The sequence below is a fragment of the Schistocerca nitens genome, chromosome 9, assembly GCF_023898315.1.
Source record: "Schistocerca nitens isolate TAMUIC-IGC-003100 chromosome 9, iqSchNite1.1, whole genome shotgun sequence".
Lineage (NCBI taxonomy): Eukaryota > Metazoa > Arthropoda > Insecta > Orthoptera > Acrididae > Schistocerca > Schistocerca nitens.
The window spans coordinates 127,360,543-127,377,478 of NC_064622.1; the positions used below are offsets into that span (position 1 = coordinate 127,360,543).

General features: G+C 46.5%; 1 protein-coding gene across 1 annotated transcript in view; it reads left to right on the top strand.

Annotated features, from left to right (window-relative positions):
- Positions 1 to 16,936, top strand: part of LOC126204052 (43 kDa receptor-associated protein of the synapse homolog) — a 208,349-nt gene that overhangs the window by 109,694 nt on the left and 81,719 nt on the right. Inside the window, exons 3-4 of the mRNA XM_049938475.1 lie at positions 6,370 to 6,521; positions 11,411 to 11,717. Of these exons, the coding sequence (XP_049794432.1) occupies positions 6,370 to 6,521; positions 11,411 to 11,717 (459 nt within the window). The remainder of the gene's footprint in view (positions 1 to 6,369; positions 6,522 to 11,410; positions 11,718 to 16,936) is intronic.

Sequence of the window (16,936 nt, forward strand, 5' to 3'; positions counted from 1 at the left end):
GTAGGTTTAATAATGAATAAAAAAATAGGAGTGCGGGTAAGCTACTACAAACAGCACAATGAACGCATTATTGTGGCCAAGATAGACACGGAGCCCACGCCTACTACAGTAGCTCTGCAGATGATGAAGAAATTGATGAAATGTATGATGAGATCAAAGAAATTATCCACACAGTGAAGGGGGACGAAAATTTAATAGTCATGGGTGACTGGAATTCAATAGTAGAAAAAGGGAGAGAAGGAAATGTAGTAGGTGAATATGGATTGGGGGAAAGAAATGAAAGAGGAAGCCGCCTGGTAGAATTTTGCACAGAGCATAACTTAATCATAGCTAACACTTGGTTCAAGAATCATAAAAGAAGGTTGTATACATGGAAGAAGCCTGGAGATACTAGAACGTATCAGATAGATTATATAATAGTAAGACAGAGCCTTAGCATCCAGGTTTTAAATTTTAAGACATTTGTAGGGGCAGATGTGGACTCTGACAACAATCTATTGGTTATGAAGTGTAGATTAAAACTCCAGACACTGCAAAAAGCTGGCAATTTAAGGAGATGGGACCTGGATAAACTGACTAAACCAGAGGTTGTACAGAGTTTCAGGGAGAGCATAAGGGAACAATTGACAGGAATGGGGGAAAGAAATACAGTAGAAGAAGAATGGGTAGCTTTGAGGGATGAAGTAGTGAAGGCAGCAGAGGATCACGTAGGTAAAAAGACGAGGGCTAGTAGAAATCCTTGGGTAACAGGAGAGATATTGAATTTAATTGATGAAAGGAAAAAATATAAAAATGCAGTAAATGAAGCAGGCAAAAAGAAATACAAACGTCTCAAAAATGAGATAGACAGGAAGTGGCTAAGCAGGGATGGCTAGAGGACAAATGTAAGGATGTAGAGGCTTATCTCACTAGGGGTTGACAACATTTCATTAGAACTACTGACGGCCGTGGGAGAGCCTGTCCTGACAAAACTCTACCATTTGGTGAGCAAGATGTATGAGACAGGCGAAATGCCCTCAGACTTCAAGAAGAATATAATAATTCCAATACCAAAGAAAGCAGGTGTTGACAGATGTGAAAATTACCGAACTATCAGTTTAATAAGTCACAGCTGCAAAATACTAACGCGATTTCTTTACAGACGAATGGAAAAACTGGTCGAAGCCGACCTCGGAGAAGATCAGTTTGGATTCCGTAGAAATATTGAAACACGTAAGGCAATACTGACCCTACGACTTATCTTAGTAGAAAGAGGAAGGAAAGGCAAACCTACGTTTCCAGCATTTGTAGACTTAGAGAAAGCTTTTGACAATGTTGATTGGAATACTCTCTTTCAAATTCTGAAGGTGTCAGGGGTACAATACAGGGAGCGAAACGCTATTTACAATTTGTACAGAAACCAGATGGCAGTTATAAGAGTCGAGGGACATGAAAGGGAAGCAGTGGTTGAGAAGGGAGTGAGACAGGGCTGTAGCCTCTCCCCGATGTAATTCAATCTGTATACTGAGCAAGCAGTAAAGGACACAAAAGAAAAATTCGGACTAGGAATTACAATGCATGGAGAAGAAATAAAAACTTTGAGGTTCGCCGATGACATTGTAATTCTGTCAGAGACAGTAAAAGACCTCCAAGAACAGCTGAACGGAATGGACAGTGTCTTGAAAGGAGAATATAAGATGAACATGAACAAAATCAAAACGAGGATAATGGAATGTAGTCGATTTAAGTCGGATGATGCTGAGGGAATTAGATTAGGAAATGAGACACTTAAAGTAGTAAAGGAGTACTGCTATTTGGAGAGCAAAATAACTGATGATGGTCGAAGTAGAGAGGATATAAAATGTAGACTGGCAATGGCAAGGAAAGCATTTCTGAAGAAGAGAAATTTGTTAACATCGAGTTTAGATTTAAGTGTCAGGAAGTCGTTTCTGAGAGTATTTGTATGGAGTGTAGCCATGTGTGGAAGTGAAACGTAGACGATAAATAGTTTGGACAAGAAGAGAATAGAAGCTTACGAAATATGGTGCTACAGAAGAATGCTGAAGATTAGATGGGTAGATCACTTAACTAATGAGGAGGTATTGAATAGAATTGGGGAGAAGAGGAGTTTGTGGCACAACTTGACTAGAAGAAGGGATCGGTTGGTATGACATGTTCTGAGGCATCAAGGGATCACCAATTTAGTATTGGAGGGTAGCGTGGAGGGTAGAAATCGTAGTGTGAGACCAAGAGATGAATACACTAAGCAGATTCAGAAGGATGTAGGTTGCAGTAGGTACTGGGAGATGAAGAAGCTTGCACAGGATAGAGTAGCATGGAGAGCTGCATGAAACAAGTCTCAGGACTGAAGACCACAACAACAAAATAAGTAACATGCTATATTCAGAGAGACTGTCGGATCCAGCTGAGCTAATGCTACTTAATGATGCTATGGAAATTCGCTTAACAATTATGGTTAAGCTGCCAGTCATGCTTAATTACTGTTCATTAATAAAATTAAGCAGTGCTAATTACACATGCCCCAGGTACGCAAATGCAGCGGCCTAGGTAGTGATACTGTACAGTCATACTATAACGTATATTTATGTGTTTTTGGCGGTGTTACAGGTACTTCAAATCAAGAAATTAAGTTTCCCTTTACAAATCATAAACAATACGACAAAAAAGATTCAGATAAACGCCAGCATATGAAGCGATGTTAAAGTGGTTGCCACACATGTAATGATAGGAGCAGTGGTTGAGAAGATACATACAAGAAACTACTGGAAACAATGGTTACTTCAGAACCAGTTAAATAAAGTACGTCGTGTTTGGTGTTGACGAGTGCCAAATTCAGTCATAAAGAAGCTGATACTTTGTTTTCTGTATGCGGTCGATTTTAAGAATTATTTCAGTTTATGTGTTTTGAGCTAGACATCGTTCATCCCTTTTACTGATGTGGAGTTATCGACCGCAAATAAGGACCGTGTGTAGAAGTGCTTGACTTTCCCTCATCGGCTGGTTACGTGTTCTGCTAGTTTGTGTAAAAGTGTGAGAGGTGCGTGGCAGTACGTTTCCATGATAGACAATTTTTGTTGATTTCTATCACATAGAAAATTCTGCACTTCTGCCGTTGCCGTACACAGAAAATTTCGCCAAGTTTCAAGCGTCGATACTTTAACTCCTTTCGGTGGTCATACGACAGATTTCAGCCATAGACGTGACTTGCAGAATTCAGTCAGCTGCAGTTGCGAACTTTTTGTCTGGGAGGCTCTCTCTAACTGATTCGAAATTCCTAGACTTGTCCAGTTGTTGCTGGGCGACTTGTGTATAAAATTAGCAGGTTCGCACAGGTAGGACTTCAACATTTTTGTCGATCGAACATTTAGTTTAGACACGCTTCGATGCTGTCGGACTTTGATTATTATTGCGTTTCGTACCACCACTATTATTGAGAACTACAGTCTTTCAATCAACGGAATTATTCGTTTAAAGCACAAACCTTTGTGTGACGCCGCTGCCCCTTAATTATTACTGAACTTTGTATAAAACTGGAACCTACTGCACCGGATTGTGGCCTCTCCTGACATACACTCCTGGAAATGGAAAAAAGAACACATTGACACCGGTGTGTCAGACCCACCTTACTTGCTCCGGACACTGCGAGAGGGCTGTACAAGCAATGATCACACGCACGGCACAGCGGACACACCAGGAACCGCGGTGTTGGCCGTCGAATGGCGCTAGCTGCGCAGCATTTGTGCACCGCCGCCGTCAGTGTCAGCCAGTTTGCCGTGGCATACGGAGCTCCATCGCAGTCTTTAACACTGGTAGCATGCCGCGACAGCGTGGACGTGAAGCGTATGTGCAGTTGACGGACTTTGAGCGAGGGCGTATAGTGGGCATGCGGGAGGCCGGGTGGACGTACCGCCGAATTGCTCAACACGTGGGGCGTGAGGTCTCCACAGTACATCGATGTTGTCGCCAGTGGTCGGCGGAAGGTGCACGTGCCCGTCGACCTGGGACCGGACCGCAGCGACGCACGGATGCACGCCAAGACCGTAGGATCCTACGCAGTGCCGTAGGGGACCGCACCGCCACTTCCCAGCAAATTAGGGACACTGTTGCTCCTGGGGTATCGGCGAGGACCATTCGCAACCGTCTCCATGAAGCTGGGCTACGGTCCCGCACACCGTTAGGCCGTCTTCCGCTCACGCCCCAACATCGTGCAGCCCGCCTCCAGTGGTGTCGCGACAGGCGTGAATGGAGGGACGAATGGAGACGTGTCGTCTTCAGCGATGAGAGTCGCTTCTGCCTTGGTGCCAATGATGGTCGTATGCGTGTTTGGCGCCGTGCAGGTGAGCGCCACAATCAGGAGTGCATACGACCGAGGCACACAGGACGAACACCCGGCATCATGGTGTGGGGAGAGATCTCCTACACTGGCCGTACACCACTGGTGATCGTCGAGGGGACACTGAATAGTGCACGGTACATCCAAACCGTCATCGAACCCATCGTTCTACCATTCCTAGACCGGCAAGGGAACTTGCTGTTCCAACAGGACAATGCACGTCCGCATGTATCCCGTGCCACCCAACGTGCTCTAGAAGGTGTAAGTCAACTATCCTGGCCAGCAAGATCTCCGGATCTGTCCCCCATTGAGCATGTTTGGGACTGGATGAAGCGTCGTCTCACGCGGTCTGCACGTCCAGCACGAACGCTGGTCCAACTGAGGCGCCAGGTGGAAATGGCATGGCAAGCCGTTCCACAGGACTACATCCAGCATCTCTACGATCGTCTCCATGGGAGAATAGCAGCCTGCATTGCTGCGAAAGGTGGATATACACTGTACTAGTGCCGACATTGTGCATGCTCTGTTGCCTGTGTCTATGTGCCTGTGGTTCTGTCAGTGTGGTCATGTGATGTATCTGACCCCAGGAATGTGTCAATAAAGTTTCCCCTTCTTGGGACAATGAATTCACGGTGTTCTTATTTCAATTTCCAGGAGTGTATAACCAAGAAGATGTCGATGGAACTATAATGCACATTCGTTCCAGGCCACACATAGACGGATGACAAGTCGCAAGGTCATGGGCACCAAAGGATTCTTGGGAACGAGCGAGTTTGCCCTTGTAGAGCTTCTCGTCAAGTATGTCAATGACTGTACACTCAAGCCCAAAAATTTTGATACGAAGTTTTTATGAATTAATTTGGGAGTAGAGTTGCTGATCGTGAGCTGAGATAAAACGAATGAAAGTGTTTAGATAAAGAAAAATTGTTTGCTCCAGAGTACAAATCAACTTTAAAGAGGAACTCAAATCTGATGGACAGTCATCAGTGCAAAGCTAATTAGTGGTAGCACGTCCGTACGCATTCTATATCCGCATCTGATCTCAGATCACGTAACTACTGGACGTGAACAACGATAATAATGTTACTACTAATGAACTTTGACTGTATATATCACGTTGCTACTGTAATTACTTTTAATAAAGTTGCAAATGATAATGCCTTTACGTTGAAGTGCTCAAAAACTTACGTTCACAGCTGTAATATTTCCTAGTCTAATTAGAACTTTTAATTCTACTTTATTATTTGCAATCACAAAAATGGTGCAACGCTCAAATACTGCGTACTGCTTGAGAAACAGATAGTTCTACAGTGTGAAATAGAGGGACATTCTTAAAAAATTATTACCAAATTTTTGATTTAGAATTGAAGTTATTTTTAATTTATTTCAATAATGGCCCAATACACTGAAGACCTCTTAGTTTTGGCAATTGAATCGAAACTAGGATTGTCTTTAGTTTAGTGGTTTTCGGCGTCCATCGAAAACAAATGCTTGGGTCCCAAAACTATTTTTTTCTTGGTGTATGATTGAAACACAGCTCAATTGCTTTAACATCTAAGAATTTTTACTTATGAATATTAATCAATGATGTATCGTCACCTACTACCAAGTCCTCCACTAGACGATCAATTGAAATATATGGCAGAGCCATATAGCTGGTATTAAAGTGTACGGCAAATCCTGCTCGATAAGAAAGTAGAAGTCTAGTTTGACAATCTAGCAATCACTAATATTGTCGCTGTAAAGCTACTGCCAAGTCCTTATAGAAATTTTACAAGTTTTATACGTTTCGTGCTATTATATTTCAGTGCTCAGTTTCAGTAAAGCACAAGTTATGTTTCTTTTACAACATTGTTCTTACATATCATTTGTGATCATCATAGGCAAAAACATTTGTCAACAGGCCGCACGCATATTTCCGTTTGACACTCGACTTGGCAAGTACTTGCCATCTGACAGGGCGGACCAGTATTTGGTTCTTGAAGAAGTGTGTGCAAAAGCAGCTCGTAGAATACATGTGACGACTCTTTTTACAGGTGGAGCAGGGACTGCGGTTGTACAATCAGCACAAGCAGCAGGCGGCTGTTCGCAAGTGGCGGAGCGCGCTCAAGCGCATGCGCAGAAGGGACGACAAGTTCACGCTGCTCGGCTACCTCTACCAGGCCTACATGGACTGGGGCAAGTACAGGTGAGCAGCAGCCGCTGGCCTATGGCAGAGAGCAGTTACGAACATGCGCATTAGAGACGACTAGAGTGCTGCTAGGCTACATCATCACCTTACATGGATGGGGTCAAAAACAAGTGCGCAGGAGACATTGCGTTTCTGTTCCTTCTCTCCCCTCTGAGGATGGCCTTGACATACCAAACAGCAATATTTCCTACTCTATATGAAGTTTTCAGTGGCATGTACGTCCCACTACATACAAATTATGTACAAGCCGGCAGAATTACTGTGGTGTGTAGTAACGTATCAAAACATTATCTATGATTTAAAAGGTAACACGTTTAGTTAATTGAGACATTCTTGGATCGGAAAAGATGGTGATTTGATTTCATTTTCTTGAAACAGGCACACTGTGCCACTTATAAATACGAGGTGCATTCAAGTTCTAAGGCCTCCGACTTTTTTTCTCCGGACTGGAAAGAGATAGAAACATGCGCATTCTTTTAAAATGAGGCCGCGTTCATTGTCAATACGTCCCAGAGATGGCAGCACCGTACGGCAGATGGAATTTTACCGCCAGCGGCGAGAATGAGAACTGTTTCAAGTACTTAAAATGGCGACGTTTTCCTTACTTGAACAGCGTGCAATCATTCGTTTTCTGAATTTGCGTGGTGTGAAAGCAATTGAAATTCATCGACAGTTGAAGGAGACATATGGTGATGGAGTTATGGATGTGTCGAAAGTGCGTTCGTGGGTGCGACAGTTTAATGAAGGCAGAACATCGTGTGACAACAAACCGAAACAACCTCGGGCTCGCACAAGCCGGACTGACGACATGATCGAGAAAGTGGAGAGAATTGTTTTGGGGGATCGCCGAATGACTGTTGAACAGATCGCCTCCAGAGTTTGCATTTCTGTGGGTTATGTGCACACAGTCCTGCATGACGACCTGAAAATGCGAAAAGTGTCATCCAGGAGCATGCCACAAATGCTGACGAACGACCACATGGCTGCCCATGTGGCATGTTGCCAAGCAATGTTGACGTGCAACGACGGCATGAATGGGACTTTCTTTTCGTCGGTTGTGACAATGGCTGAGACGTGGATGCCATTTTTCAATCCAGAAACAAAGCACCAGTCAGCTCAATGGAAGCACACAGATTCACCGCCACCAAAAAAATTTCGGGTAACCGCCAGTGCTGAAAAAATGATGGTGTCCATGCTCTGGGACAGCGAGGGCGTAATCCTTACCCATTGCGTTCCAAAGGGCACTATGGTAACAGGTGCATCCTACGAAAATGTTTTGAAGAACAAATTCCTTCCTGCACTGCAACAAAAACGTCTGGGAAGGGCTGCGCGTGTGCTGTTTCACCAAGACAACGCACCCGCACATCGAGCTAACGTTACGCAACAGTTTCTTCGTGATAACAACTTTGAAGTGATTCCTCGTGCTCCCTACTCACCTGACCTGGCTCCTAGTGACTTTTGGCTTTTTCCAACAATGAAAGACACTCTCCGTGGCCGCACATTCACCAGCCATGCTGCTATTGCCTCAGAGATTTTCCAGTGGTCAAAACAGACTCCTAAAGAATCCTTCGCCGCTGCCATGGAATCATGGCGTCAGCGTTGTGAAAAATGTGTACGTCTGCAGGACGATTACGTCGAGAAGTAACGCCAGTTTCATCGATTTCGGGTGAGTAGTTAATTAGAAAAAAAAAATCGGAGGCCTTAGAACTTGAATGCAGCTCGTAGATGCGGCCCACTTTGATCGTTCACAGCCTTCTATGTATCCATTCCACAGTCGGCAGTATTTTTCTCCAAATTCCAAAAGCATCCCACTACATGCTAGCAATACACAAATTTGAGATATAGGCGTCCCATAGCTGAAACCTGGATATTAGTTTAGTAGGAAATATGTGTCCCATAAACCAGGAAAGGCTTAGGCTGCAGCAGGATCATCAGAGTCGGTTCGCCGTATTACATATGAAAGAAAAATTTGTACAGCATCTATTACGAGGGTTGCCCTGAAAGTAATACATCGCATTTTTTTCTGAGCCGTAAACAATACTACGAATGCGAAACGCTACGTTTGTATTATTTGATGTCTCCTGAGTGAGCGCACCAATTTTCTTCACTTCCGACAGATAGCGTAGCTGTGGGACAGTTTCAAAATAGCGTCTGTAGGTGATGTACGTTACAAGCAACGCGCCGTCATTGAGTTTCTTACTGCAGTGAAAGAAACTGTGGGGAATATTCACATGGAGCATCTGCAGCCAACGGAAGTACGGTTAGTTAGTGCGCAGCTCGTAGTCAAGTGGCTAGCGTTGCTGCATCCGGATCACGGAGTTCGATTCCGGGCCTTGTTCGAGATTTTCTATGTCTGGGGACTGGGTGTTTGTGTTTTCATCATCGTCATCACTCGTGACAGTGGCTAGACTGGATTGTGTAAAAATTGGCCTGTGTAAAAATTGGAACTTTGTACGGGCGTTGATGACCGTGCAGTTGAGCGCCCTACAAACCAAACATTATCATCAGACGTGCAGTTAGTCGGTGGGTACGGATGAGGTCATCAGAAAGCGGTTCTGCGAAGCTCCACGATTTTCAGTGGTCGGGGAGACCATCCACGGCTGTCACACCTGACACACTTGACCTAGCCCCCTCGGATTTCCACTTGTTTGGGCCATTAAAAGATGTCATTCGTCGAAGACATTTTGAGGACGATGAGGAGGTGATTCACACAGTGAAGCAGTGACTCCGGCACCAGGACAAGGATTGGTACCGGCAGGGCATACACGCTCTTCTTTCCCACTGGAGGATGGTCATAGAACGGGATGGAGTTTACGTAGAAAAATAGGGTGTAAATAAAAAGCATTATTTGATGTGTGTAATTCTCATTATGTTCAATAAAGAATTGTTGGAAATGCATGAAGATAGTAACTGTTCTCGAAAGAACAGATACCATTGATGACCGTGCAGCTTCTCTAGAATAAATGATAATTAAATGAAACCCTCAACTGCCGACAGGTGTTGTTAATATACCTCGATGGGGGCAGCAAAAAATGTGTGCCCCGACCGGGACTCGAACCCGGGATCTCCTGCTTACATGGCAGACGCTCTACCCATCTTTTTTTTTTTTTTTAGTCTGATTTTGTTCGCTGCATCTTCTCGGGGCGGACGTCGTAAGACATCCGTTTTAAGTTCGTTGCTGATCGATTAACTCAGTTTTTTATTACGGATGGCAGCTAACCCTCTGACCGAACACGCTGAGCTACCGTGCCGGCAATGATAATTAAATGAAACCCTCAATCCATCTGAGCTACCGAGGACACACATGAATAGCGCGACTGCAGGGACTTATCCCTTGCACGCTTCCCGTGATACCCACATTCCCAAATGTCCACAATCTACATACGTAATGTATCTAATAGATATTTGCCCATCCACTCATTACTCGCGCACACTAAGATGACGACTCCTGTAAGAGTTCGGGCAACCTGTGCGCATTCGCACAGGCGAAGATCAGTGGCTGGATAGATAGTAGCTGTTCTCGAAAGAACAGATACGACTTATGACGGTGCAGCTTCTCTAGAATAAATGATAATTAATTGAAATCCTCAGATGCCGACAGGTGTTGTTGATATACCTCGATGGGGACAGCTGAAACTGTGCGACTCGGTGGCTCAGATGGATGGCCGGCACGGTAGCTCAGAGTGCTCGGTCGGAGGGTTAGCTACCCTCTGTAATAAAAAAAAAAACTGAGTGAACGGATCAACAAAGAACTTAAATGGGTGTAATCGGACGTCCGCCCCGAACAAATTCAACGAATAATAGAGGACAAAATGAGATTAAAAAAAAGATGGATAGAGCGTCTGCCATGTAAGCAGGAGATCCCGGGTTCGAGTCCCAGTCGGGGCACAAATTTTTCGGCTGTCCCCATCGAGGTATATCAACAAAACCTGTCGGCAGGTGAGGGTTTCAATTAATTATTAATTTTTGGAAAAGTGTGGTGCATTACCTTCTGGGCAACCCTCGTAGAACTTTGTATGTTACTAACAGCTTTGATCGGAAGGAATGGGTTCTTCCCTGATAATAGGAGCTTATTTCCTGCACCCCAGAGGGACTGGGATCCGGGAGCCACGGGTACTATTTTCCTAACCGCACGAGACTTATTTGAACCAGTCCAGAAAAAATCTGTGTTAGAAGCGCATAGATGAATCGCAAGTACAGTACTGGTGTTGGAGGGTTGTTCGCTGTCAACCGTGAATACACCTGCTGTAGAAAGATTGCTTGTATTACAAAGACAAGTATGCCACTGGTGTTGATGATTCTAGCACTGTACAGGGAAAGTGTTTGAGAGCGTCCCACGAAAAGTGCATCCACATTACCAGGCGTCCGCAGCTCGCAGTCTGGAGGCTAGCGTTGCTGCCTCTATATCACGTGGTCCCGGGTTTGATTCCCGACCGGGTTGGGATTTTCTCCACCCGGCGACTGGGTGTTTGTATTGTCCACATCATTTCATCATCATCATTATTCGTGATGGTGGCTAGACTGGACTATGTTAAAAATTGGACAGTGAAAAAATTGGGATACGGGTGCTGGTGACCTCGCAGTTCAGCGCCCCACAAATCAAACATCATTATCAGCAGTAGCAGCAGCAGCAGCAGCATCACATGCCCGGCGACTGGGTGTTTGATTTGTTCTCATCATTTCACCATCATCATCATCATTCGTGACGGTGGCTAGATTGGACTGTGTAAAAAATTGGACTGTCAAAAAATTGGGATACGGGGCTGATGACCTTGCAGTTGAGCGCCCCACAAACCAAACATCATCATCAGCTGCAGCAGCAGCAGCAGCAGCAGCACGTTAGCGGGTGGCGGACGGTGAGTAGTGGTGCGGCCGCGGCTGTGCAGGGAGAGCGTGGAGTGGGCGCAGCGGCAGCTGACGCTGGCGGAGGAGGCGGACTCGCCCAACCTGCGGGCCGAGGCGTACCTCAACCTGGCGCGCGCGCACGAGCGCCTGGGCGCGCTGGAGCGGGCGCTGGCCTACGCGCGCCACTCGCTGTACAACGAGTGCGACCAGTGCCGCACGGCGGGCCACGTCCACCTCACCGTCGGCTCCGTCTACCTCGAGCTGGCCGGCTTCTGCAAGGCGCTCGACTCCTTCCAGCGCGCCCACAACATCGCGCAGGCCATCCAGGACCCCGCGCTCGAGCTGCAGGTCAGTCACTCCGGCACACACGCACACACACACTTCCTCCACTGCTCAATCTCCCAACCACTTCCAACTTATTCTATCTTGAGCTAATCTTATCATCTCAAAGCAACTACATCCAACATCCACTCTCGATATTTTGAAACTCGAGGGACGGGGAAAAAATTCAAATTACCGAGAGTTCGTAATAACAGAAGTTCAAATAATCGGGAGGAACGGAGGAAAAAAAACTTCAAGTAAGCGAAAATTTGAAACCTCCTCCCAGTTTAAAACTGTGTGCCGGACCGAGACTCGAACTCGGGACCTTTGCCTTACGCGGGCAAGTCCTCTACCTCTGCAAGGTTCGCAGGAGAGCTTCTGTTAAGTTTGGAAGGTAGGAGACGAGGTACTGGCAGAAGTAAAGGTGCGAGGACGGGGCATGAATCGTGCTTGGGTAGCTCAGTTGGTAAAGCACTTGCCCGCGAACGGCAATGGTCCCGAGTTCGAGTCTCGGTCCGGCACACAGTTTTAATCCGCCAGGAAGTTTCGTATCAGCGCACACTCCGCTGCAGAGTGAAAATGTCAAGCGAAAATTTGATTAAAAATTAATTTTAGTACAAACATATACTGAATAGCCAAAGAATATCGTGTAGGGCCCCGCGAGCACGTATAAGTGCCGCAACACGACGTGGCATGGACTCGACTAATGCCTGAAGTAGTGCTGGAGAGAAATGACACCATGAATCCTGAAGGACTGTCCATAAATCCGTAAGAGTACAAAGGGGTGGAGAGCTGTTCTGAATATTCAATAATGTTCATGTCTGGGGAGTTTGGCGGCCAGCGGAAGTGTTTAAACTCAGAACCTGGAGCCACTCCGTAGCAATTCTGGACGTGTGGCGTGTCGCATTGTGCTGCTGGAACTGCCCATGTCCGTCGGAATGCACAATGGACATGAATGGATGCATCTTTGTTGATACATTATGGACCATGGGACAACGGCTGGCATATAGTTCTCGATTCAATAATTTGCCAACAGCCGTATGTACTGTAGAAATTTATTTTATGAATTTCTTATGTTCATAAAATAAATTTCTACAATGCATATGACTGTTGGTAAATTATTGCATCAAGAAATGAATGGATGCACGTGATCAGACAGGATACTTACGTACGTGTCACCTGTCACAGTCGTATCTATATGTATCAGGGGTCTCATATCACTCCAACTGCCCACGCCCCACAGTATTTCAGAACTCCACCAGCTTCATCAGTCACCTGCTGACATGCAGGTTCCATGGATTCATGAGGTTGCCACGATACCCATACACGTCCATCCGCTCGATACAATTTGAAACGAGACTCGTCCGACCAGGCAACATGTTTCCAGTCATCAACAGTCCAATGTCAGCGTTGACGGCCCAGGCAAGGCGTAAAGCTTTGTCTCGTGCAGTCATCAAGGATACAAGAGTGGGCTTCCAGCTCCGAGAGCCCATATCGGTAATGTTTCGTTGAATGGTTCGCACGCAGACACTTGTCGATTCCCCAGCATTGAAATCTGCAGCAATCTGCGGAAGGGTTGCATTTCTGTCACGCTGATTCTCTTCAGTCGTCGTTGGTCCCGTTCTTGCAGGATCTACACTCCTGGAAATTGAAATAAGAACACCGTGAATTCATTGTCCCAGGAAGGGGAAACTTTATTGACACATTCCTGGGGTCAGATACATCACATGATCACACTGACAGAACCACAGGCACATAGACACAGGCAACAGAGCATGCACAATGTCGGCACTAGTACAGTGTATATCCACCTTTCGCAGCAATGCAGGCTGCTATTCTCCCAGGGATACGATCGTAGAGATGCTGGATGTAGTCCTGTGGAACGGCTTGCCATGCCTTTTCCACCTGGCGCCTCAGTTGGACCAGCGTTCGTGCTGGACGTGCAGACCGCGTGAGACGACGCTTCATCCAGTCCCAAACATGCTCAATGGGGGACAGATCCGGAGATCTTGCTGGCCAGGGTAGTTGACTTACACCTTCTAGAGCACGTTGGGTGGCACGGAATACATGCGGACGTGCATTGTCCTGTTGGAACAGCAAGTTCCCTTGCCGGTCTAGGAATGGTAGAACGATGGGTTCGATGACGGTTTGGATGTACCGTGCACTATTCAGTGTCCCCTCGACGATCACCAGTGGTGTACGGCCAGTGTAGGAGATCGCTCCCCACACCATGATGCCGGGTGTTGGCCCTGTGTGCCTCGGTCGTATGCAGTCCTGATTGTGGCGCTCACCTGCACGGCGCCAAACACGCATACGACCATCATTGGCACCAAGGCAGAAGCGACTCTCATCGCTGAAGACGACACGTCTCCATTCGTCCCTCCATTCACGCCTGTCGCGACACCACTGGAGGCGGGCTGCACGATGTTGGGGCGTGAGCGGAAGACGGCCTAACGGTGTGCGGGACCGTAGCCCAGCTTCATGGAGACGGTTGCGAATGGTCCTCGCCGATACCCCAGGAGCAACAGTGTCCCTAATTTGCTGGGAAGTGGCGGTGCGGTCCCCTACGGCACTGCGTAGGATCCTACGGTCTTGGCGTGCATCCGTGCGTCGCTGCGGTCCGGTCCCAGGTCGACGGGAACGTGCACCTTCCGCCGACCACTGGCGACAACATCGATGTACTGTGGAGACCTCACGCCCCACGTGTTGAGCAATTCGGCGGTACGTCCACCCGGCCTCCCGCATGCCCACTATACGCCCTCGCTCAAAGTCCGTCAACTGCACATACGCTTCACGTCCACGCTGTCGCGGCATGCTGCCAGTGTTAAAGACTGCGATGGAGCTCCGTATGCCACGGCAAACTGGCTGACACTGACGGCGGCGGTGCACAAATGCTGCGCAGCTAGCGCCATTCGACGGCCAACACCGCGGTTCCTGGTGTGTCCGCTGTGCCGTGCGTGTGATCATTGCTTGTACAGCCCTCTCGCAGTGTCCGGAGCAAGTATGGTGGGTCTGACACACCGGTGTCAATGTGTTCTTTTTTCCATTTCCAGGAGTGTATTTCCGGCCTCAGTGATGTCGTAAATTTGATGTTTTATCGGATTCCTGATATTCACGTTACACTCGTGAAATGGTCGTACGGGAAAATCCCCACATCATCGCTGTCTCGGAGAAGCTGTGTCCCAATTTTCGTGCACCCACTAGAACACCATGTTTAAATTCACTTAAATCTTGATAACCATTGTAGCAGCAGTAACCGATGTAACAACAGCGCCAGACACTTGTTGTCTTATATAGGCGTTGCCAACCGCAGCGGCGTATTCTGCATGCTTAAATTCCTCTGTATTTGAATACGCATACGTATACCAGTTTCTTTGGCGCTTCAGTGTATTACACACATGTGTACATTCATCTTTATTTTAGTGATCTGCAAGATAACACATACGACGTCTGTTCCAAAAAATTCCGGAACTTTGTCCACAAGATTTTTCTACGCTTACCTTTTACTTAGTGTAGTCGGTCCCCTTCGAAATACACTCTTCCACAACTATTACACCGGTCCTAACGACGTTTCCGCTTCCGGAAGCAGTCTTGATAACCTCCTGCAGCATTGCGCGAAGCGCCATCTGCGAATTTTCTTTTATCTCGTCTAGCAAATCTTTGTCCTTTCAACCGGGTTTTCAATTTTGGAAGTAAAAAAAGGTCCGCAGGGGCCAGGTCTGGAGAGTACGAATAATGACGTGGCACAGTGATTTCCGTTTTTGTTCAATACTCACGCCTCAACAGGGATGACTGTGCGGTTGCGTTATCGTGATACAAGAACCATGAATTGTCTCGCCACATTTCAGGCGGTTTCCTTCTCAAATTTTCTTGCAAGTGTCGCAACAAGACCCGATAGTATCATAGATTAACAGTTTGCTCCTGTAGCACGAATTTATGATGTACAAAGCCTTCAGCACGGCTCTGACATTTGACCTGACGACCTTTTCTCGGTCTTCGAGAACCTTACCCGACGCATTGTTAAGCACGAACCTACGTCTCAACATCATAACCGTAGACCCACGTCTCACCACTAGTTATCATTCTCTTAAGGAACATCTCGTTCTCATTTGCGCGATCCAAAAAAGCTCTTCACAGATTACGGGGCGGAGATAATTCTGGTCTTGACTCGTGATCCGCGGGGCGAAATTGGCGGCTACACCATGCAATTCAAGATGCTGTGTCAGAATTTCATCACATGATCCAACTGAAATGTTATATTTTTGTGCAGTCTCTCGGACAACCAGTCTCGATTGGGATGTACAATTTCGTTGACGTTCGTGACATGAGCGTCGTCGGTAGACGTCGAAGGGCGTCCTGAAAGTGGGTCGTCTTTAACTTCCGTTCGACCATTTTTAAACCGTGTGAACTATTCGTAACACCGAGTACGGCTATAGCTTCCTGCATCAAAAAATGGTTCAAATGGCTCTGAGCACTATGGGACTTAACTGCTGTGGTCACCAGTCCCCTAGAACTTAGAACTACTTAAACCTAACTACCCTAAGGACATCACACACATCCATGCCCGAGGCAGGATTCGAACCTGCGACCGTAGCGGTCACGCGGTTCCAGGCTTAGCGCCTAGAACCGCACGGCCACTCCGGCCGACTTCCTGCATCATTTGGTGTGTCTCTGTAAAGGTTTTCTTGAGATTCACGCAGAATTTAACGACGATGCGTTGCTTCTTAACTGTGCCATGTCGAAATTCGCAAACTGCGCGACACAACGTTTTACTCAGTATAGGGCTGAACAATGAATAACAGACATACAGCAATGAAACTTCCGGCATTTACATATTAAATACTAGCATGTGCTTGAATGCCAACCGCATTTCGCTCCAACACACCATTGGCTGGAAATTACGAATGTTCTGGAATTTTTTAACAGATCTCGTACATATATACATATGGTGTGTAAGAAAGGGACACGTAATTGCCCAAATAATTATAGCGGATTGCCAGTGATCCCTTTAGCTGAGAGACTGAACTTGAACGTATTGAAAGATCTGATAGAGAAATAAACAAATCAGAAGCAGCAAGAAGAGTAAACAAGATTCCGAGCAGGAAGATCGGTACTGTACAATATCTTCACAATGAAACTAATATGTGAAAAATGCACAAAGGTTGGGCTGGAGACGCATGTTGCATTGACTGAGAAAGCATTTGATAATGCACCCACAAGCAAGTTGTGAGAATAGTTGAAAGAGA